Here is a 25,139-nt window from a genome sequence, read left to right on the forward strand (position 1 = left end):
CAGGTTCTACTGTAAGCTTATAATGTACTGTAAGCTATCTGATAGCCATTTCTGCCATAGGCCTTAAGATGGTCACTGGCCAGTGTTGTCATTGTTATGCAACCTAAGATGGCCACCCCCATGGCCTTATGCAACATGGCTTCTGTTTACATATTACCATTATTAGCCACATAGCATGCTAACTTGCCACTGCTAATGGTTCTGGTTATATTATTGCTATGTTAGCCCATGGCCTTTGGCCTGCTTGCCTGCTAAGTTATTACCTACGCTAGTTGGCCTTGTATATATATATTGTGCGCAATGTTTATCATATTAGCCCATTGCTAACACCTATTGTATACACTATATTAGTATGCTGTGTGCTGCGTTTCCCATAATAGCCATAATACCATTAGCCTCATTAACATTATTTGCCCTGTGTAAATATTGAGTTAATCCTAATAGGATGCTATGCTGATACTTGATGTATGCTATGCCATGTTTTTTGCTGCTATTCCATTATATAACTCAAATTTTGTTGGTCACATACACATGGTTAGCAGATGTTATTGTGAGTGTAGCGAAAAGCTTGTGCTTCTAGTTCTGACTGCAGCAATATTTAACAAGGAATCTAACAATTCCACAACAACTACCTAATACGCACACATCTAAGTAAAGGGATGGAATAAGAATATGTACATTTAAATATATGGATGAGCAATGTCAGTGGTATAGATGGTATAAAATACAGTGTATATACAAATGGGTTGAGTATTATTAAAGTGACGAGTGATCCATTTATTAAAGTGGCCAATGATTTCAAGTCTGTATGTAGGCAGCAACCTCTGTGTTAGTGATGGCTGTTTAGCAGTCTGATGGCCTTGAGATGGAAGATATTTTTTAGTCTCTCGGTCCCAGCTTTGATCTCGCCTCATGGATGATAGCAGGGTGAACAGGCAGTGGCTCGGGTGGTTGATGTCCTTGATGATCTCTTTGGCCTTCCTGTGACATCTGGTTCTGTAGGTATCCTGGAGGGCAGGTAGTTTGCAAACCGGTGATGCGTTGTGCAGAACGCACCACCCTCTGGAGAGCCCTGCGGTTCTGTGTGGGGCAGTTGCCGTACCAGGCAGTGATACAGCCCAACAGAATGCTCTCAATTGTGCATCTGTAAAAGTGTGTGACGTTTTTAGGTGACAAGCCAAATTGCTTCACTCTCCTGAGGTTGAAGCCTCCTGAGGTTGTGCTGTTGCACATTCTTCACCACACCATCTGTGTGGGTGAACCATTTCAGTTTGTCAGTGATATGTACGCCAAGGAACTGAAAACTTTCCATTTTCACTACTGCTGTCCCATGGATGTGGATAGGGGGTGCTCCCTGTGCTGTTTCCTGAAGTCCACGATCATCTCCTTTGTTTTGTTGACGTTGAGTGAGAGGTTGTTTTCCTGACACCACACTCCGAGAGCCCTTACCACCTCCCTGTCGGCTATCTCGTCGTTGTTGGTAATCAAGCCTACTACTGTTGCGTCATCTGCAAACTTGATGATTGAGTTGAAGGTGTGCTTGGCCACGCAGTCATGGGGGAACAGGGAGTACATGAGGGGGCTGCGCACCCACCCTTGTGGGGCCCCGGTGTTGAGGATCAGCGAAGTGGAGATGTTATTTCCTACGTTCACTCCTTGTGAGTGGCCGTCAGGAAGTCTAGGACCCAATTGCACAGGTTGGGTTGAGACCCAGGGCCTCAAGCTTAATGATGAGCTTGGTGGGTACTATGGTGTTGAATGCTGAGATATAATCAATTAACAGCATTCTTACATAGGTATTCCTCTTGTCCAGATGGGATAGGGCAGTGTGCAGGCGATTGCATCGTCTGTGGACCTATTGGGGTGGTAAGCAAATTGAAGTGGGTCTAGGGTGACAGGTAAGGTGGAGGTGATATGATTCTTGACTACGCTTCTATCACAAGGCCATCAGACAGTTAAGCAGCCATCACTAGCATAGAGAGGCTGCTGCCTACATACAGACTTGAAATCATTGGCCACTTTAATAAATGTAACACTAGCCTCTATAATAATGCCACTTTTTAATAATGTTTACATATCTTGCGTTACTCTTCTCATTTGTATAAACTGTATTCTATACTATCTAATGAATCTTAGCCTATGCCGCTCTGACATTGCTCATCCATATATTTATATATTCTTCTTCCATTTGTGTGTATTATGTATTTGTTGTAGAATTGTTAGATATTGTTGCATTGTCCGAACTAGAAGCACAATCATTTCACTACACTCGCAATAACATCTGCTAACCATGTGTATAACATCTTGCAATTAACATCTGCTAACCAACATTTTATTAAATACATTACCCTTTTGTTCCATTGCAGAAACCACTTCTACTAGTCCCCTCTTTTTAATTTTTTTAATTTTACCTTTATTTTACTAGGTAAGTCAGTTAAGAACAAATTCTTATTTTCAATGACGGCCTAGGAACAGTGGGTTAACTGCCTGTTCAAGGGCAGAACGACAGATTTGTACCTTGTCAGCTCGGGGATTCGTACTTGCAACCTTTCGGTTACTAGTCAAACGCTCTAACCACTAGGCTACCCTGCCGCCCCTGCCGCCTCTTGCTATGTTGGTGTGTGCAATAGTATGTTCTGTACATCTATCGTCTACTGGTCATTACCACGCCTTCTAATTGAGGCGCAGGGACTTTTGTACCTATATTTAACCGGCACCTCTTTCGGAGACCAACACTAATTGGTGGCGCTATTTCCGTGGTCCTTCAAGCCGGATAAGGAAGTATACTATGGCGAGATGATGAACTGACTCAGCTCTAGAGATGACTGGCCTGCTTCACTGAAAGATGCCTGGCCTGCCTCAGTGGGAGAACTACCTCCACCTGCATTAAGGACACAAACCGTCCCAACTGCTGCTGGACAGAGTGGCTTTATGGGCATCATGAGCACCTTGTCCCGCACCTCCCGCTCCATCCATGTTAATGAAGGGTTAGCGTCATGGAGCAGCGAGCCTCTGTCCGAGTCTGGTGTCGTACAGCTACCAGATCCTGTTATATGGTGTTACAGTCAAATAATAACGGAGGTTTGATTTACTTTATCTTGCCCCTCAGCTCCTGCCGTGCGTGTTTCTGATTCAGAACTGACAGATTTATTGGCACTTCCACTTCAGGTAAACACAGGCAAATTAAATGTATGTATAGTAGACACGAAAGGAGGGATAGTGGGTGAAGATAAGGGGCTGGGGGAGAGGAGGGAGTTGTGATGCTCCTCCGTGAAAAATTAGCCCTTAAAGGATACTGATTGCTACAGGAAATGTAAGATTTGGCCGGTAGCTCGGCTCGGGTTCTGTGGTGTCTAACATGGTTTTGGCTGCTGGTGTTGACACTGACACTGTCCTGCCCCCGGTCTTGGCACGGACTCCCAACTGTTCACTACTGAGCTCCGGTCACCTGAAATAGAAAGGGAATATTGGAGTCAGAAGGGATTTTTGAAATGTCATAGGATACTAGAGTTGGTGCATGTGCATGCATGCTTGTGCACGTTCCAATGTGTAATAGCTGACCAGGCTCCAAGATACTAAGCTGTCTGCCAAAGGCACCAAGTGTGGTATTAAGTTAAGTGAATGATTTGTCTAATATGTCTGCGTTTCGTTGAGCACGCTGCTGAATCTGAGCCATGAATTACCTTGGACAGGTTTATCTGGCAAGCTTCTCTTTCTGTTTGCTAAACAGATGGAGGTAATGATGGGGATTTGATGAGAGAGAGCGAGCAATGCAGCCTCCCTACAGTATGCCAGTCTCCTGATTGCCTATTAATTCACTGACACTGAAGAGCGGTTGTGCTGACTCGTACCTTTGTCGTGCTCGTGCACACACACACTTGCTTGCAAACGCCAGTGGCGTAATTAGGCCTGGGTATGATCCAGCACCTATGTGAGTTTCCATAAACACACATCACTTGCGCTATGCAGTATATTTTTGTTTTACTGACACATTGTTATGACTGAAATAAACAATACAATATAATGCGCTAGGCAGTAGCAGGCACTGCAAGAAGCGCCTGGAGTGACACAGTGCCTGCTAGTCAAGATTTCACAACGCAGTGGACCGCTCACATCACAGATGTTCTTAATGTTTACTACACTCAATATATTTAACCCTGTTTTAAAATGAGCAATGTTGAGGTGGTAAAACTGACCAAATTAATCAGAGAGGTCTTATAACCTATTCCATTCTACTAGTAAACATGCTTGGCTCATGTCTGTTATTTCCATATCGGCTATTAACTATTTGTAAAAAACTGCCCATTTATTAAATTGGCGAAATTATTTCATTGAGATTTTATTTTGATTAATTTTTTTCAGTTAGCTACTTACTTTTTTTATTGTAAAATTGTTGAGAGGTTAACCTGAAAGTAAGTATCTCATTGCAATGTATACTCAATGTATATTGTGTAAATGACAGTGCTTGAGAGATCATGTATTTTCAGGTAGAGAGATACTCTACCTCGCGAAGCAACATCTGCTCTCTGTCACATCACGATTCATCATTCTTCTCTCTTCTGTAGCAAGCGTAAAGAAACCGACTGGGCAAGTAGATGCACATTGGGATTATGGTCATTGTAGTTAATTACCAAGTCTTAGCTGAACTTTGTAGAAGATTGGCATGTTGAAACTACATTGTACAGTTCAGGCTGGATTGGATTTATCTATAAAGAAACTTTGATTGTGCACATTGAGCTCACAGGAAATTAAAAAGGAACAAAAATGAATTCAAATAATATAATTGAACCGATGTCAGTCAATTAGTTGTTTAAACGTGGAATAATAACCAACATTTTGGTTAATCGCTCAGCACTAATGACAAAAAAAAAATTGAACAAAAGGGGAAGAGATGGCCAGCATCGTTTTTAGATTTGTGCTCGACAAAACATTGAAAATACATAGGCCCTTAAGTTATTTCAAATTAGCTTGTAGAACTAATGAAATGAATCGTAGAGGTCTAATAACTTATTCTATAGGTATTTTTTGCTTGTCTCTTTATATTCATAAACCCTAGAGCCTATGTAGCGTCTTCTCTCTTGAGGCGCTCTTATGCAGTCACTTAAATTTTTCTTTACAGTTGAGTTGCCCTGCTCGTGTCAGTATACACTAACTTTAAAGCGCAACTTCCCCTAAAAACTAACTTCTCATTTAGAAACAGTTGAGTCCGAAACATTTATTCTGTCATAATATACTACAAAGTGTAAATAGGATAATTTTTCACAAAGTCGGTGTCATCCAAAAGTTTTGTGAGACTTGTTGTTCGTGACTGCATCACAATGTAAATGAAGGTTGGGTTTGTTTCAATCCTACCCACAGCTGGCAGCACACGAGTAATCATCAATTCGTAGTGCAGCTGCATGTGACCCGGTCATAATGTCTGTGGTAAATTTGGATTGACTATGGATATCCTTATGGGGCTAGCCTGAAAGGGCTGCAGGTTCCCAACTGGGAACACCCCCAAAGCAAAAATATTCTTAAAAATATTTAACCTCCACACATTAACAAGTCCAATAGCTTAAATGAAAGATAAACACCTTGTTCATCTACCCAGCATGTCAGAATTTTAAAATGTTTTACAGCGAAAACATAGCACATATTTATGTTAAACCACCACTAGGAAAGCATACAATATGTAGCCACATTGCTATGCAAAATAGCACAATCACAAACGCAGGATTAAAAGAAAAATAGTTCACTAACCTTTTGAAAATCTTCATCAGATGACAGTAATAGCACATGTTACACAGTACATTTGTTTTTTTCAATAATATGCAATTTATATCCATAAATCTCTGTTTACATTGAGCCATGTTCAAAAATGCAGCAGAAATGTCCGGAGAAATTATAAATAGCTCCGGCAGCTAACGCCAGATAACAGCAATAAACATCATAAACTTTGACTAAATATACATGTTCTACATATATTTAGAAAGATACACTTCTTCTTAATGCAAACGCTGTGTTACATTTATTTTTAACGTTACAGAATTCGTTCACTATTCAATAATCTGAGACGGCGCTCAGGCATTAGCATTATTTCTCTACAATGTTGGATTTGACAAAAATACAATTTTAGAACATAAATATTCCCTTACCTTTGATGGTCTTCGACAAGAATGTCGTGGAAGGAGTTATACTTACCTAATATAACGTTTGGTTGCTGTTGGTGTGTCTTTGTATTAGCAAACGCTAACATCTTCAGGTGAATTACCCCAAAAAGGACTTCTGATCACGAAAATTGCGCATCAAAACTTCAAATTTACATATTATATGTCGACTAAACTGGTCAAACTAAGTGCAGAATCAAGCTTTAGGATGTTTTTAACGTACAAAACAATTGGCGATTAAATCAAACATAACGAACTCTCCTCATGCAAGCCGGAAAAAAAAGACCCTTTTCACAGAGCGCACACCTGAAAACTCGTGACACCTCAGTATTTTGCCAGCCAAGCAGTCAAAGCTCGTGCTATTTTCTCCGTTCCACGTCTCATTGAAAGACGAGAGCGCGCTGAAGAAATAGAAACTGTTCCCAGATCCGTAGCTGGTTGGGAAGGGTGGGGGCCATGACGTCAAAGTTGGAGCAACTTTCTTAGGAGAGAGAGAGAGTTTGGAAGAATGGCTGCCCTGTGAGTTCTGCTTTACATACAGACCTAATTCGAACGGTTTTAGAAGCTTTAGAGTGTTTTCTATTCAATAATAATTTTATATGCATATATTAGGACAAAAGCGTCTGCTAAATGGGATATATTATTAGCAATTTTTGACAGTTTTTTTTTTTAGTTTACTTTGGGCACACAATTCATCCAAAGGGGGCAGTATTGTCCCGAGCCTGAACTCCATCTGTCGTCTCCAAGCGTTTGTGTACATTTATCGATAGCCTAGCATAGCATTATGTACACTTAGCATCAGGAAGCTTGGTCACAAAAATCAGAAAAGCAATCAAATTAACCGTTTACCTTTGATCTTCGGGTGTTTTCACTCACGAGACTCCCAGTTACACAACAAATGTTCCTTTTCTTCCATAAAGATTATTTTTACACTCAAAATACCGACGTTTGTTTGTCGCGTTATGTTCAAAAAACCACAGGAAAGAGCGGTCATGACAACGCAGATGGAAATTCCAAATAGTCTTCATAATGTCCACAGAAACATGTCAAACGTTTTTTATAATCCTTCCTCGGGTAGTTTTTAAAATATATATTCGGTAATATATCAACCGAGTGTGTAGGTTAAATAACAGCGGGAGGAACAATGGCGGCGTTACTCTGTAGCACAAAAACTCACTCTGAGAGCCCCCACCTATCCACTTACGCAATGTGATCTTTCACACTCATTTTTCAAAATAAAAGCCTGAAACTGTCTAAAAACTGACACCTTATGGAAGCCAGAGAAAAAAGTATCTGGTTGATATCCCTTTAAATGGAGTATAGGCATGCAAAGGAACAGAATGGTTTCAAAATAAGAGGCACTTCCTGATTGGATTTTCCTTAGGGTTTCGCCTGCAATATCAGTTCTGTTATACTCATAGACAATATTTTGACAGTTTTGGAAACTTTAGAGTGTTTTCGATCCTAATCTGTCAGTTATATGCATATTCTAGCATCTGGTCTTGAGAAATAGGCCATGCCCCCTAGCTACAAGAGGTTAATAAGCATATTTAATTCATTCAGATCTAGGATGTGTTATTTTAGTCTTCCCTTTATTTTTTTGAGCAGTGTATAATCGAATAGATATTTGAAAAACACCTTGAGGATTGACTATAAAAAATGTTTGCCATGTTTCTGTCGATATTATGGATATAATTTAGATTTTTTTCGGCGTTGTTGTGACTGCTATTTCCGGTGGATTTCTGAACATAATGTGACAAACGGAGGTATTTTGGGTATAAAAAAAATCTTTATGGAACAAAAGGAACATTTGCTCTCTAACTGGGAGTCTCGTCAGTGAAAACATCCGAAGATCATCAAAGGTAAACGGTTAATTTGATTGCTTTTCTGATTTTCGTGACCAAGCTTCCTGCTGCTAGCTCGACATAATGCTATGCTAGGCTATCGATAAACTTACACAAACGCTTGTCTTGCTATCGCTGTACAGCATCATTTCTAAATCTGAGACGACAGGGTGATTAACAAAAGGCTAAGCTGTGTTTCGCTATATTTCACTTGTGATTTCATGAATCTGAATATTTTCTAGTAAGATTATTTGACCGTTGCGCTATGCTAATTAGTGTAGTTGCTGACAATTCTCCCGGATCCGGGATTATTAGTTCCATTAACCTCTCTAGGATAGGGGACGCTTGTGTCCCACTTGGCCAAAAGCCAGGGAAAATGTAGGGCGGCAAATTCAAGTAAAATGATATAAAAATCTAACTTTCATTAAATCACACATGAAAGATACTAAATTAAAGCTACACTCGTTGTGAATCCAGCCAACATGTCAGATTTTAAAAAGGCTTTTCGGCGAAAGCATAAGAAGCTATTATCTGATGATAGCACAACTGTAAACAAAGAGTAGCATATTTCAACCCTGCAGGCGCTACACAAAATGCAGAAATAAAATATAAAACATGCCTTACCCTTGACGAGCTTCTGTTGTTGGCAACAGAAACATCACAATTGGTCCTTTTTGTTTGATTAGTTCCGTCCATATATATCCAAAATGTCAATTTATTTGGCGCATTTGATCCAGAAAAGAATAGCTTCCAATTTGCGCACTGTCACTACAGAATATCTCAAAAGTTGCCTGTATACTTTGCCAAAACATTTCAAACTACTTTTGTAATACAACTTTAGGTATTTTTAAATGTTAATAATTGATCAAATTGAAGACTGGTCTATCTGTGTTCAATACAGGAAGACAACAAACCAACGCTACTTTTCAAGTCTTGCGCAACTCTCAACAGTGTTACCCAGTTCCTAGATAGCTGTACTTCTTTATTGCACAAAGGAATAACCTCAATCAAATTCCAAAGACTGGTGACATCCAGCGGAAGCGGTAGGAACTGAAAACAAGTTCCGAAGAAATATCGTTTCCCAATGAGAATTCACTCAACAGACAGAGACCTCAAAAAAAAAATCTGAACGGTTAGTCCTCTGGAACTTTTCCTGCAACATAAATTCTGTTATACTCACATACATGATTCAAACAGTTTTAGAAACTTCAAAGTTTTCTATCCAAATGTACTAATATGCATATCTTATATTCTTGGCATGAGTAGCAGGACGTTGAAATTGGGCACGCTATTTATCCAAAAGTGAAAATGCTGCCCCCTATACCTTAAGAAGTTGAGTATTGACGAGAACAAGGCTGGAGATCACTGCTGTCATGCTGATTGAGTTCAAAAAACAGACTGGAAGCTTCAAAAGGATGGTAGTGCTTTCAATCATTGTTCTTCCTCTGTCAACCATGGTTACCTGCAAGGACACGCATGCAGTCATCATTGCTTTGCACAAAAAGGGCTTCACAGGCAAGGATATTGCTGCCAGAAAGATTGCACCTAAATCAACCATTTATCGGATCATCAAGAACTTCAAGGAGAGCGGTTCAATTGTTGTGAAGAAGGCTTCAGGGTGCCCAAGAAAGTCCAGGAAGTGCCAGGACCGTCTCCTAAAGTTGTTTCAGCTGCGGGATCGGGGCACCACCAGTACAGAGCTTGCTCAGGAATGGCAGCAGGCAGGTGTGAGTGCATCTGCACGCACAGTGAGGCGAAGACTTTTGGAGGATGGCCTGGTGTCAAGAAGGGCAGCAAAGAAGCCACTGCTATCCTGGAAAAACATCAGGGACAAACTGATATTGTGCAGAAGGTACAGGGATTGGACTGCTGAGGACTGGGGTAAAGTCATTTCCTCTGATGAATCCCCTTTCCGGTTGTTTGGGGCATCCGGAAAAAAGCTTGTCTGGAGAAGACAAGGTGAGCGCTACAATCAGTCCAGAGACCATTCATGTGTGGGGTTGCTTCTGGGAGTGGGCTCACTCACAATTTTGCCTAAGAACACAGCCATGAATAGAGAATGGTACCAACACATCCTCCGAGAGCAACTTCTCACAACCATCCAGGAACCATTTGGTGACGAACAATGCCTTTTCCAGCATGATGGAGCACCTTGCCATAAGGCACAAGTGATAACTAAGTGGCGTGGGAAACAAAACATTGATATTTTGGGTCCATGGCCAGGAAACTCCCCAGACCTTAATCCCATATGAGAACTTGTGGTCAATCCTCAAAAGGCGGGTGGACAAACAAAACTCCACAAATTCGGAGAAACTCCAAGCATGCCATCAGTCAGGATGTGGCCCAGAAGTTAATTGACAGCATACCAGGGCAGATTGCAGAGGTCTTGGAAAAGAAGGGTCAAAACTGCAAATATTGACTCTGCATCAACTTCTTGTAATTGTCAATAAAAACCTTTTACACTTATGAAATGTTTGTAATTATACTTCAGTATTCCATAGTAACATCTGACAAAAATATCTAAAGACACTGAAGCAGCAAATTTTGTGGAAATTAATATTTGTGTCAGTCTCAAGACTATTGGCCATGACTGTAAATCGAACCGTAACCTTAGCAAGCATTTGCTCATTAACAGACAGTATGACTATCTGTAGAGCATCTACACATCTGGACTATCCAAATAAAGTGTGAGAATTTGTTTAAAGTGGGCTTTAAGGAGTGTCTGTTGAATGACATAAAATGGTTTTTATGCCAGTGGGACCAGAAGACTGCTATTGGTTGTTCACTGTGAGATAACAGTAGTACTATTGAGTCCATAACCGAGAGGTAGGGATTATCTAGAGGGCCTCAGGGCAGTCACACTAACATCAAACAGACTACTGGATTCACTTTCAACTGGCTCCAACTGTGTGTGTGTGCTTGTGACTGGGCCAGTGTGAGTCACGAGTCAAGCACGCCTCACATATCTATGAATGTTTGATGTGTGTCAGACTGACACTAGATACAATCCTATTGAGTTGCACCCTCTCCTGCTGAACATCCGGTCCTAATGACCTGGTACTCAGGACTCTATTGTCCTTCTAACCACTTTGACATCAATGCAAATGCAATTGAAAATCACATCAAGCACTTATCATCAAAATCAGTATTTGGTAGTTATTAGGATCCCCATTCACTGCTGCAAAAGCAGCAGCTACTTTTCCTGGAGTCCACATGAAACATGACCTAATACATAGTACAGAACATTATTAGTCAAGGACTGGAATACATCTTAAATGTCACACAGACTATATATTATTACATTCACACTATCTAGGTCTAATACATAGTACATAACATTATTAGTCTTCACAGTCCCCTTTATGCAGTGTTGTTTTCTGTTTTTTTAACTGTTTATTGCTAGCTTGAGTTAACTGAGGTGGCGCAGATTTCCATGTAGTCTTATTTATTTAATACTGTGCCTTTCCTAGCCTCTGTTCTGGACCTGGGGACTGAAGAGACCTCTGGTTGCATGTGTTGTCTGTCTGAACTGTTTGCCAACTGCTTGATCAGACATTTCGGTACCTTCAACACATCAACACCTCGCACAAATTCCAATAGTGTTGCAGTCGATCTCTCCTCAACTTTGAGCCAGGAGAGACTGACATGCATTTTACTGACACTTTTCTTCCGTGTGCATCGAAGTGCGATACGAGCTGCTTTGTTCTGGACCAACTGCAATTGCTGCACATGACCCCACAGCTGGGCAGTAGTCCAGGTGCGACAAAACTAAGGCCTGTAGAACCTGTCTGATCAACTGAGATGTTTGAAGTAGCCTCAAAACTGATCGGCGGGAAATCACGCGGCCTCCATTCGCTATTCGAGTGCACAAAGATGACGCCTTGCTATAAAATCATATAAAATGAAATGACATGGGACTTTAGAAGCAAGAACAAGCCTACAACCTATGGCACAGAGCATAGCCAGATAGCATAGGCCTGCATTAGGCCAACTCATATTTTGTTCTTCTGAAATACATGTAATTCATATTGTTTCTTTATACCTGACTAACATAAATAATGGATTTATTGTGATGGTGTATATTAAATTATTTATTAGACTTTTTGTAAATGTAGATGTTCCAAAGGTGAGCATCAGTGGCTTGTATGTGTGGAGGCCTGGAGATGCTAAACATGTTTGTTAGATAATGATCAATTACTGTGCGACCGGCAGTCTTTTGCATGATAATAACGGGCTGACAAAATTTCATGACCGCCACAGTCCAAGACACACATACACAATCCATGTATCAAGACATAAAAATCCTTCTTTAACCAGTCTCCTTCCCTTCATCTAAACTGATTTGAAGTTTGATTTAGCAAGTGACATCAATAAGGGATCATAGCTTTCACCTGGCCAGTCTGTCATGGAAAGAGCAGGTGTTCTTAATGTTTTGTATACTCAGTGTAGCGTGAAAAACCAAATAATATGGAACGTTGAGCCTTCATTCGTCCCTATTTTAATTTTCAGAAAAATCATATTAAACACCAAGAAATCCTCCATTCATATTGTTCTTGAAATTTTGGCTTTGGACTAAATCTACAGAAATATGAAATGCTGGGGCAAAATACTGCCATGATCCCAACTTTCTCTTCTCTCACTGTGCACCTGTTGAAACAGAAACATGTAGGGCTGTGGAGACAAAATGATGGCAGATCATGAGAAACAGTTAAAAGTAACAACAAAACAAACAGATGTTTTATTGGTAGTTGTAGTTGTGTACTTTCATTTCCATCAACTGGCAGACATTGTAACCAAATTGGTAAAATGTGTATATCAAAGATTTCACCACCCTCCTATCTCCTTAATGTAAATATTTATTGTTTTCCAGACACTTTGATGTCGGGCTGTATCACTGGCTCATCAGGTAAGACTCAAATTTTCAATATTTCCTAAAAATGTGTATGATAATTTTAAATAGGAAAAACCTATATAGACAAATTAAGAGCAATTGTGTTAGAAATGCTATACCAAAGGATGACATTCGCGTAGACATTTGATACCACATGATTGAAGTACAGTTGAAGTCGGAAGTTTACATACACTTAGATTGGAGTCATTAAAACTTGATTTTCAACCACTCCACAAATTTCTTGTTAATTAACAAACTATAGTTATTGCAAGTCGGTTAGGACATCTACTTTGTTCATGACACAAGTAATTTTTCCAACAATTGTTTACAAACAGATTATTTCACTTATAATTCACTGTATCACAATTCCAGTGGATCAGAAGTTAACTTAGTGTATGTTGACTGTGCCTTTAAACAGCTTGGAAAATTCCAGAAAATTATGTAATGGCTTTAGAAGCTACTGATAGGCTAATTAACATAATTTGAGTCAATTGGAGGTGTACCTGTGGATGTATTTCAATGCCTCCCATCAAACTCAGTGCCTCTTTGCTTGACATCATGTGAAAATCAAAAGAAATAAGCCAAGACCTCAAAAACAAAATTGTAGACCTCCACAAGTCTGGTTCATCCTTGGGAGCAATTTCCAAACGCCTGAAGGTACCACGTTCATCTGTACAAACAATAGTATGCAAGTATAAACACCATGCGACCGCGCATACCACTCAGGAAGGAGACGTGTTCTGTTTCCTAGAGATGAATGTACTTTGGTGCGAAAAGTGCAAATAAATCCAAGAACAACGGCAAAGGACCTTCTGAAGATGCTGGAGGAAGCAAAAGTATTTATATCCACAGTAAAAAGAGTCCTATATCGACAACCTGAAGGCCGCTCAGCATGGAAGAAGCCACTGCTCCAAAACCGCCATATAAAAGCCAGACTACGGTTTGCAACTGCACATGGGGACAAAGATCGTACTTTTTGGCTGGATGTCCTCTGGTCTGTTGGAACAAAAATAGAACTGTTTGGCCATAATGACCATTGTTATGTTTGGAGGAAAAAGGGGTAGGCTTGCAAGCCGAAGAACACCATCCCAACCATGAAGCACGGGGCTCTCAGCATCATGTTGTGGGGGTGCTTTACTGCAGGAGGGACTGGTGCACTTTACAAAATAGATGGCATCATGAGGGAGGCAGTCATTGCAAATAAGAATTTGTTCTTAACTGACTTGTCTAGTTAAATAATGATAAAATAAACAAATGTTTATACTATCTTTTGATCTGTTTGACTGAGTGATTATGGTTGGCACGCATGCTCGGGATGAGTGAAGCTAACCTGTAGAGTATGGTTCAGTTTGGTCGCTTGGTGGCGCTGTTGGGCAAAAATAAGTATTGTAAGATATTGTGTTTGCATTGTATATGTGAACTGCGGGGCTCAGAGTAGAACCTGTAAAACAATAATAACCAACCTGTGTTCAACTAGTATCTCTGTTCAAAAACACTGTTTGCGGTTTTTGTGGATTGTCCTTTCCTACTTGTCCCTAATGTTCAGAGAGGAAGCGGTACATAATCAAGTGAAGTTAAGTGTACCTTGAAAGTATATATTTTTTTTATTTTATTTAACTACCTCAGATACTGTACAATTATTTTATTTTGTTACCTTAAACTGCAGTTTCTGTGGGTGCTCGGCTTGGTTCGAAAAGATTCAAACACATACCTTACTTACATGAGATGAATTTTTACAATCAGTGGGAAGCTTTTTTTCCCCCACACAACAAAAGCAGCATAGAAATATGGTGTTTGAGTTCCTCTATTAAATATGTGTCCTGGTACATTTGGGAAGCGCTGTTTGTACTCTCTGTGAGCACATTCATTGTTGAATATTCAAGAGCTCAGTAAAATTCCCTGTACAAAAACACACGTCATTACTACCTACATAGGCTTGTGCCAATGTGGATCTCCAGCAAACAAAAAGATGTTTGATCCACTGCTGTATTTGCATGTATTCATTATTACGCTGTGTATTGCCATCACAGGTGAACCACTTGTGTGGCATATTGTTTTTTTGTTTTTTTTGCTTTGTTCAAAAAATGCTCATCTCTTTGAATATGCGCATATAAAACACATGCATAATGAATCTGTGTTCATTTCTACTTTTAGTTTTTCTGTGTTTTTAATGATGGACAATAAGCTCTGAATGTGTTAGTTTGGGCTCTGTGCTCGGTCTGGTGATTGCATTTGGAAAAAGGTTCCTCACCTTGGGTTACCACACCATCATTCTCAGGTCAGTCACCTGCCATAATGTCCCCAGTGAAGAGATCCATCAACCTACACTTGAAGGGCCAGGTTCCCGGACCAAGATAAAGGCTAGTCCTGGACTAACCTATATATTTTCAATCGGAGGTCTCAATTGAAAATTTATTTTTACCGCAGGAATAGACCTATTCTGTGTTTTCCTGCCAAATTCAATCAAAACCAGTGACTAGAGAGAAAGCATTATTGTGCTCTAAGAATGCAGTCATGGTCTCTGCCATTACATACAATGCTTTGAATTATATACTGAAAGAAAATATAAATGCAGCATGAAAAGTGTTGGTTGGTTTCATGAGCTGAAATAAAAGATCCCAGAAATGTTTAATTCACAGAAAAAGCTTATTTCTCTGATTTTGTGCAAAAATGTGATTACATCCCAATTAGTGAGCGTTTCTCCTTTACCTAGATAATCCATCCATCCTGACAGGTGTGGTATATCAAGAAGCTGATTAAACAGCATGATCATTACACAGGTGCACCTTGTGCTGGGGTCAATAAAAGGTCACTCTAAAACAATGCCATATGTCTCAAGTTGAGAGGGAGCATGCAATTGGCATGCTGACTGCAGGAATGTCCACTAGAGCTGTTGCCAGATAATTGAATGTTAATTTCTCTACCATAAGCCGCCTCAAACATCATTTCAGAGAATTTGGCAGTATGTCCAACTGGCCTCACAACCGCATACAACGTCTAACCATGCCAGCCTAGGACCTCCACATCCAGCTTATTCACCTGCGGGTTCGTCTGAGACCAGCCACCCGGTCAGCTGATGAAACTGTGGGTTTACCAACTGAAGAATTTCTGCACAAATTGTCAGAAACCATCTAAGGCAAGCTCATCTGCATGCTCGTCTTCCTCACCTGGGTCTTGACCTGACTGCAGTTCGGTGTCGTAATCGACTTCAGTGGGCAAATGCTCACCTCCGATGGCCACTGACACACTGGAGAAGTGTGATCTTAACGGATGTATCCCGGTTTCAACTCTACTGGGCAGATGGCAGAAAGCGTGTATGGCATGGTGTTGTGTGGACGAGCGGTTTGCTGATGTCAACGTTGTGAACAGAGTGCCCCGTGGTGGCAGTGGGGTTATCGTATAGTCACGCATAAACTACGGACAACAAATAATTGTATTTTATCGATGTCAATTTGAATGCACAGAGATACCGTGACGAGATCCTGAGGCCCATTGTAATGCAATACATCTGCCTCCATATTTCAGTGTGATAATGCACAGCACCATGTTGCAAGGATCTGTACACAATTCCTGGAAGCTGAAAATGTCCCAGTTCTTCCACGGCCTGCAAACTCATGGAATGCTCTGGATTGACGTGTACAGCAGCGTGTTCCAGTTCCCGCCAATATCCAGAAACTGCGCACAACCATTGAAGAGTAGAGCAACATTCCACAGGCCACAATCAAAAGCCTGATCAACTCTATGCGAAGGAGATGTCGTGCTGCATGGGACAAATGGTGGTCATACCAGATACTGACTGGTTTTCTGATCTACGCCCCTAATTGCTTTTTAAATCTGTGACGAACAGATACAGATCTCTATTCCCAGTCATGTAAAATCCCTAGATTCGGGCCTAATGAATTTATTTCAATTGACTGATTTCCTTATATGAACTTGTAACATTTTTTAAATTGTTGCATGTTTATATTTTTGTTCAACGTATAATTCCTACAGTTGAAGTCGGACATTTACATACAATTTAGCCAAATACATTTAAACACAATTCCTGACATTTAATCCAAGTAAAAAGTCCCTGTCTTAGGTCAGTTAGGATCACCACTTTATTTTAAGAATGTGAAATGTCTGAATAATAATAGATGTATTTCAACTTTTATTTCTTTCATCACATTCCCAGTGGGTCAGAAGTTTACATACACTCAATTGGTAGCATTGCCTTTTAAATTGTTTAACTTGGATCAAATATTTTGGGTAGCCTTCCACAAGCTTCCCAGAATAAGTTGGGTGAATTTTGGCCCATTCTTCCTGACAGAGCTGGTGTATGTTTGTAGGCCTCCTTCCTCGCACACGCTTTTTCAGTTCTGCCCACAAATATTCTATAGGATTGAGGTCAGGGCTTTGTGATGGCCACTCCAATACCTTGACTTTGTTGTCCTTTAGCCATTTTGCCACAACTTTGGAAGTATGCTTGGGGTCATTGTCCATTTGGAAGACCCATTTGCGACCAAGCTTGAACTTCCTGACTGATGTCTTGAGATGTTGCTGCAATATATCCACATAATAGTCTTCCCTCATGATGCCATCTATTTTGTGAAGTGCACCAGTCCCTCCTGCAGAAAAGCACCCCCACAGCATCATACTGCCACCCCCGTGCTTCATGGTTGTGATGGTGTTCTTCACCTTGCAAGGATACCCCTTTTTCCTCCAAACATAACGATGGTCATTATGTCCAAACAGTTCTATTGTTGTTTCATCAGACCAGAGGACATTACGCCAAAAAGTACGATCTCTGTCCCCATGTGCAGTTACAAACTGTAGTCTGGCTTTTTTATGGCGGTTTTGGAGCAGTGGCTTTTCCTTGAGCCATGGCATCATTTTCTGGCATTTTCCAAGCTGTTTAAAGGCACAGTCAACTTGGTGTATGTAAACTTCTGACCCACTGGAATTGTGATACAATGAATTATAAATTGTCTGTAAACAATGGTTGGAAAAAGTACTTGCGTGATGCACAAAGAAGATGTCATAACCGACTTGCCAAACTAGTTTGTTAACAAGACATTTGTGGAGTGGTTGAAAATTGAGTTTTAATGACTCCAACCTAAGTGTATGTAAACTTCCGACTTCAACTGTATAGATAAAATGCTTTGAACACTTGTAATAACACTATAAAAGCTATCCATGACCATCATTATTATCCATATCCATGTTATAATGGAATTTAGGTACCCTCCAGCTCTGAACACTGATACAATGTCCATCTGTAGCGGTTTCCCTATCTTCCTCAAAGGTTTCTTCTGATGAAATGTTTTCTGATTGTGATGCTCGGCTCACCGTCGTCGACACCAAATTATATGCACAATGCCCACGTCCCCAGCTCGCCAAAGTGGTGCTGAAGTAGTTCTAATGCAGTTTTAAATCCGCTTTAATTGTCTGTAGCATCCCTGCATGTGTTAAAGGTCCTGTTCCACAGCTCTCTTAAGGCATTCAAATGGCTGTCTTCTCTCCCACGTAGGCTGCCTTGTTGCATTGTCGCCATCGTCTCCACTCATACACCACTATAAGGCTTCATCAGCTCTCTTAATGCTACAATCTGGGATTTGATTATCAGTGGGTATACTGGATATCATACATTTTAAAGACCAAAAATGTATGTACCAATCACAGACTGTACCTTTTTAATGTTGTCGCCATCCAAATAGCCTCAGCCCACCTGAGGGAGCTTGGAAAGCATGTAAAAGCTTGGAACACGTGGTGGGGTGTTTAAACCAGTGCACGCACAGCTGTTAAACAAGATTCAATAAAATGAAGGGACAGAACACTTTATAGATCTAATTGCCTTATTAAAGGCGGCTGACTAAGTTCTATTACACATTTCGGAACATGCTAATCTTGGTGACAAAGCTTGCCAGGTAAATGCACTCTCTTTTTGTCATGTATTTTGTTGCGGTGCATTTCAAAGGAAAATGCTGCCGTTTGTATTTAGGAAGGCCCCAAAATGCAGGCTCATCATTCAGATGCAGATGCTTCCACTGCAGCTGTCCAGCGCACACATACACACACACTCCCCAGCAGACTTTTAGTTAAGCCGCAGAAAGCTAGCTAACTTTCTGATATAGCAGCACAGTGAGATAGTAGCGGACCTGAGTTCAAATACTATTTGAAATAATTTCAAAATGACCTAGAGTGCCAGACGGGCATGGCTTTCCACTTGAGACTTTGCTGTTGATTCCAATGCAACGGATAAGCTTAGTCAAGCTCAGCTAAAGCATTTGAAATGGTTTATTTTAACACAGGTCTAAGCAGCAGCACGGTGAGATACTAGCGAGGGCCCCAGGGGACACATACACAGACCATACAGAGCTCTAGTAATAATAACAGGACAAATCGCTTGACCATCTGAAATAGTGGTTGTTATTCACACCGGTTGCATACCAAATGGCACCCAATTCCCTATTTAGTGCACTACTCTTGACCAGGGCCCATAGGACCTCGTAGGAACCAGTCTCCTTAACCAGGGATGTGTATCTAGAGATGTGACATTTCAATTCACGTTTAACGTTAACATGAAGGGGAAATATATTACTGAAGGGGTTACTACATTCAGTGTTTTTCTGTTTATTACTGCTTTTGTGTATTTAGCAGGGCTGTCCACATACGTTTGTATATATAGTGTATAGAGTGTATTTGGGAAGTATACAGCCCCCTGACTTTTTAGACATTTTGTTATGTTACAGCCTTATCCTAAAATTGATTAAATTGTTTTAAGTCAAGGGGGCTGAATACTTTGAATGCAATGTATAAACTATATAAAAAAAAGTATGTGGACAGCCCTTCAAATTTGTGGATTCGGCTATTTCAGTCACAGCAGTTGCTGACAGGTATATACAATTGAGCACACAGCCATGCAATCTCCATAGACAAACATTGGCAGTAGAATGGCCTTATTAAAGAGCTCAGTGACTTTCGACTTGGCACCGTCATAGGATGCCACCTTTCCAACAAGTCAGTTTGTCAAATTTCTGCCCTGCTAGACCTTCCCTGGTCAACTGTAAGTGCTGTTATTGTGAAGTGGAACTGTGTAGGAGTGACAACTGCTCAGTCGCAAAGTGATAGGACAATTAAGCTCACAGAACGGGGCCGAAGCACGAAAAAGTGTCTGTTCTCGGTTCTAAACTGCCTCTGGACGCAACATCAGCACAATAACTTTTCGTCGGGATTCATGAAATGAGTTTCCATGGCTGAGCAGCCGCATACAAGCCTAAGATCACAATGCCAAGAGTCAGCTTTTGTTGTGTAAAGTCCGCCGTCATTGGACTTTGGGGCAGTGGAAACACGTTTTATGGAGTGATGAATCACGCTTAACCATCTGGCAGTCCGACAAACAAATCTGATTTTGGCAGATGCCAGGAGAACGCAACCTGCCTGACTGAATGTTCGATCTAGGCCCCTTAGTTCGAGTGAAGGGAAATCTTAACGCTACAGCATACAATGACATTGTAAACAATTCTGTGCTTCAAACTTTGTGGCAATAGTTTGGGGAAGGCCCTTTCCTGTTTCAGCATGACAATGCCCCCATGCACAAAGGGAGGTCCATATACAAATCGTATGTCGAGATCTGTGTGGAAGAACTTGACTGGCCTGCATAGAACCCTTATCTCAACTCCATTGAACACCTTTTGGATGAATTGTAACACCGACTGCGAGCCAGGCCTAATCGCACAACATCAGTGCCTGACCTCATGAATGCTCTTGTTGCTGAATGGAAGTAAGTCTCTGCAGCAATGTTCCAACATCTAGTGGAAAGCCTTCCCAGAAGAGTGGATGCTTTTATAGCAGCAAAGGGGGGATCAACTCCATATTAATGCCCATTATTTTGGAATGAGCTGTTCGATGAGCAAGTGTCCACGTACTTTTGGTCATGTAGTGCATCTACTGCTGTACATATCATTCTTAGTATTTCTTGTCTAAGTTTATCCGGTGTAGATGCATATAGATTGTATTTGGCATACTGGTACAGTGCTATTTGGGTTGTTAATTAGATTATTTCTGTTTTTAAAATGTGTTCATTTTTGGTTATTTGTCGAATGTTTTGCCATTTTTCTGCATTGTTTGGAGCTAGTAGCAAGCATTTCGCTGCACCCTCTATAACATCTGCTAAACTATGTACGCAACCAATACACTTTGAGTCCAGGGTCAAGAGCTAGCTCTGACTTGACCCCATTGGTTGACGTGCGCAAGCGAATTACTGTTGTTCAAGCTTATGGTGACCAAAATGTACAAAAAAGGCTTGCTTCCCAAACACACATAATCCAAGAAACGTGGGCAGGCCTCTCTGGCCTAGAAGTTCTCACGCTGCCCTCACCTGCAGTAACTCTAATAGCCCACCACTGTGCTCAATCAACACTTAACAAGACCTCCTGGCAGAGCACAGCACCTGATCCGGTTGCTGCTGCCACCTGGGGCTGGAGTTTTGGAAGTGATAGTGTAGTGTCTAATTGTGCTCTTAAGAACTCAACTACCAAACTATTCCATAACAATATGCATGGCAACAATAGCAAACAATGTGTCTGGGGCACAATTTGATTAAACAGTGAACAAACAGATCTATACTCTGTCAATCATCCTAACAATACAGCGAGTGTTGCTCTGGTAAGAACAGTGAGTGTCTGTCTGAAAGTGGGAGGTCTAATCTTTTTTTAGGGCTGTGTTGGGAGATTGGGTGCAATCAGGTGTTGCTGTGTTACATTGAGTGTATGTGTAAAAGCTGTGGTATAATCTGTGTTCACGATAGGAGGGCGTGATGTAAGATTTGGTGCCTGGTTGACCGCTGTCTCCCATAGGGATTAGTGAGACTCCACAGGAGCAGAGTGGATGACAACAGGCAGCCTCCCAAACACAGTCGTTTTAATTGTTTAAGTGACACAGAGGAGATGACAAATCCACCCCCACACGCTCGAGAAAAGAAAAGCACACTTTCTAGTCTACGTTGGTGATATCTTTCTATGTTTATAGGTTAGATTTTGTTATGCTAATCTCAAACCGTTTTCTCAACTGCTCTCGCTCTCTTTCCCTCTCTTTCCCGCTCCTTTCTTTAAGAGGCTCTCAGTAGCTTTACGTCTGTTTCCCTCATCCTATGGTTAGGTCTGCATCAGCTGATTGCAAAACAAACACATACAAAGAAAATGCTGTTACGTTTTTGCCAATCCAGGCACCTGCCTGTTCTCTTGTTTGATTCAAACACCTGTGATTCTTGTTATCCTGTTTCTGATGTGTGGCCTTGAATTTCCAATAATTACTTTTTCATGAAGGCTACCCAGTACTGTTTCTACAAAGAAGAAATGGAACCATGCTGAATGTCAATCTCTGCTAGTCCGGTTCAGACTGGCAATGAAATACAGACGTAGAAAAACAAAGAGGAATTAGTGTGAGGGAACAAGAATCTCTGCTCTGTGTTACCACTCGTCATACTTACACAACCAGTCGGTTACCCCTCGTCTTACCCCAGAGACTGTATAGCCGTAGAACATCTGACAAATCCCTCCTTTCCAATTTAGAGGTTTATCATTCATTGTAGTGGGTGTCTCGCTGCAGGCAAAGAGGTAGGGCTTTGTTTTTATGAAACACATTCATCACAGTGTAATTGTCTCTGCATCCCTGGTCTCGTTATGCACAAGATGTTCTTACTGTTTGGCTGATGGGTGTAGATTGATGAGTGTGGATGTTGCATTTACATTGAAATGGCAGATTTCAATGTACTGTACTATTTGAAATTAGATGTTCAGATATGTGGCCCTAAATCTAGTCCATCATTAGGAACCAAGAAACAACCACATGTTTTTGTTATTTTTTTCCTGCCCAATAACCACAAATAACTTTTAGATTGTAGCAAGGAGTGGAGCATGCCCAATATGACAGGAGCGAGTTTCCCAAAGGCTGGAGCTTTGGCCTTCTCGCCCGCTCCAATTTCGCTCCATAGCGTTCCAGTAGCGCTCACTTCACGAGCTCAGGGCATGCCCGGCCCAGCATGCATTTGTAATCTACTTGTGTGCTGCTATAGCCCCTTGCTTTAGCTACTGTCATGAAGTTCGCTAAATATTTTCATAAAGAAACTGATAAAACACACAGGTGAAAAATCAAGGTGACTTACAAAGATGAGGAGGACCAAGAGCAAGATGTCATGTCCACAACTAAAGAATCATTGTGGAATCTGAAAAGACAGGTAACCCGAAAGCATAATGGTGTAACGTTACTTAGTACGTGCACATGCTAAAAGAAAGAAAGAAGGTGGGTAGCTAGCTAAGTCTGTCATCGTGGCAAAGTATTTATAAACTAAAAATCAGATATCTTATAAGTTTTGTTCATTTTCATTATATTATCTATACAATATCATACCATCATTGATTTTGGGGCGAGGCAGGGTAGCCTAGTGGTTAGAGCATTGGACGAGTAACCGACAGGTTGCAAGTTTGACTCCCCGAGCTGACATGGTACAAATCTGTCGTTCTGCCCCTGAACAAGGCAGACCCACTGTTCTTAGGCAATCATTGAAAATACGAATTTGTTCTTAACTGACTTGCCTAGTCAAATAAAGATAAATTATATTTAAAAATTGGCCCTATAGCCTTGACATACAGTGGCAAGAAAAAGTATGTGAACCCTTTGGAATTACCTGGATTTCTACATAAATTGGTCATCAAATTTGATCTGATATTCATCTAAGTCACAACATTAGACAAATATAGTGTGCTTAAACTAATAAAACACAAATTATTATATTCTTGTCTATATTGAATACATAATTTAAACATTCACAGTGTAGGTTGTGAAAAGTATGTGAACCCCTAGGCTAATGACTTGGAGTCAAATCAATGAGATGTTGATTAGAGCTGCTTTGCCCTATAAAAAACACTCACAAAATTTGAGTTGGCTATTCATAAGAAGCATTGCCTGATGTGAACCACGCCTCGAACAAAAGCGATCTCAGAGGACCTAAGATTAAGAATTGTTGACTTGCTGGTGCACGATGAGACAAGGATATCCCTACCGGCCAAGCCCTCCCTAACCTGGACGACGCTAGGCCAATTTTGAACCCAGCGCTGCAGTACAGCGCCCTTAACCACTACAATGAATTATAAGTGAAATAAACAGCCTGTAAACAGTTGTTGGAAAAATTACGTGTCATGCACAAAGTAGATGTCCTAACCGACTTGCCCAAACTATAGTTTGTTAACAAGAAATTTATGGAGTGGTTGAAGAACGAGTTTTAATGACTCCAACCTATGTGTTGGTAAACTTCCGACTTTAACTGTACTTTTTCTTGCCTCTGTAATTTAAATAATATTACCTAAATAATTCATTGTCGTTCCTTCTTGGCTACCGTCTGGCTCCTGACCTATTTAGTGTTTATGAGCTGTTTAATACGATATGTAGCCTATTTGAAATAATGAGCCCTTTTTCTGTTGTTTATTAAAATACTTTTCATGCGAATCTTATGGTTTGGTTTCAATTCTTCAAAACCAAATGGGTAGGTCCAGGTAGTCACAAAAATATACTGACAAAATATATAAACGCAACATGAAACAATTTCAAAGATTTTAGTAAATTGAAATTAATTAGGCCCTAATCTATAGATTTCACATGACTGGGAATACAGATATGCATCTGATGGTCACAGATACCTGAAAAAAAATTGGCCTCACAATGGGCCTCAAGATCTCGTCACAGTATGTATTTCTGTGCATTCAAATTGCCATTGATAAAATGTAATTGTGGTTGTTGTCCATAGTTTATGCCTGCCCATACCATAACCCCACTGCCACCATGGGGAACTCTGTTCACAATGTTTACATCAGCAAACCGCTCGCCCACACAACGCCATACACATGGACTGCGGTTGTGAGGCAAATTTCTCTTTGAGAAATGAACATTAAATTATCTGGCAACAGCTCTGGTGGACATTCCTGCAGTCTGCATGCCAGTTGCACGCTCCCTCAACTTGAGATATCTGTGGAGTTGTGTGACGAAACTGTACATTTTACAATGGCCTTTTATGGTCCCCAGTACAAGGTGCACCTGTGTAATGATCATGCTGTTCAAACAGCTTCTTGATATGCCACACCTGGCAGGTGAATGGATTATCTTGGAAAAGTAGAAATGCTCATTAACAGGGATGTAAACACCTTTTAAAGAAATAAGTTTTTTGTGCGTATGGAACATTTCTGGGATATTTTATTTCAGCTCATGAAACATGGGACCAAC

The 25,139-nt window shown here is 40.7% G+C and overlaps 1 protein-coding gene across 3 annotated transcripts in view; it reads left to right on the forward strand.

Annotated features, from left to right (window-relative positions):
- The window catches only part of hhat (hedgehog acyltransferase), a 105,610-nt gene that overhangs the window by 38,323 nt on the left and 42,148 nt on the right, over positions 1-25,139 (forward strand). For all 3 annotated transcript variants that reach the window (XM_064933996.1, XM_064933997.1, XM_064933995.1), the window contains one exon: positions 12,864-12,899. In XM_064933996.1, the coding sequence (XP_064790068.1) occupies positions 12,864-12,899 (36 nt within the window). The remainder of the gene's footprint in view (positions 1-12,863; positions 12,900-25,139) is intronic.

The sequence above is a fragment of the Oncorhynchus masou genome, chromosome 24 (genome assembly GCF_036934945.1).
Source record: "Oncorhynchus masou masou isolate Uvic2021 chromosome 24, UVic_Omas_1.1, whole genome shotgun sequence".
NCBI classification, from domain to species: domain Eukaryota; kingdom Metazoa; phylum Chordata; class Actinopteri; order Salmoniformes; family Salmonidae; genus Oncorhynchus; species Oncorhynchus masou.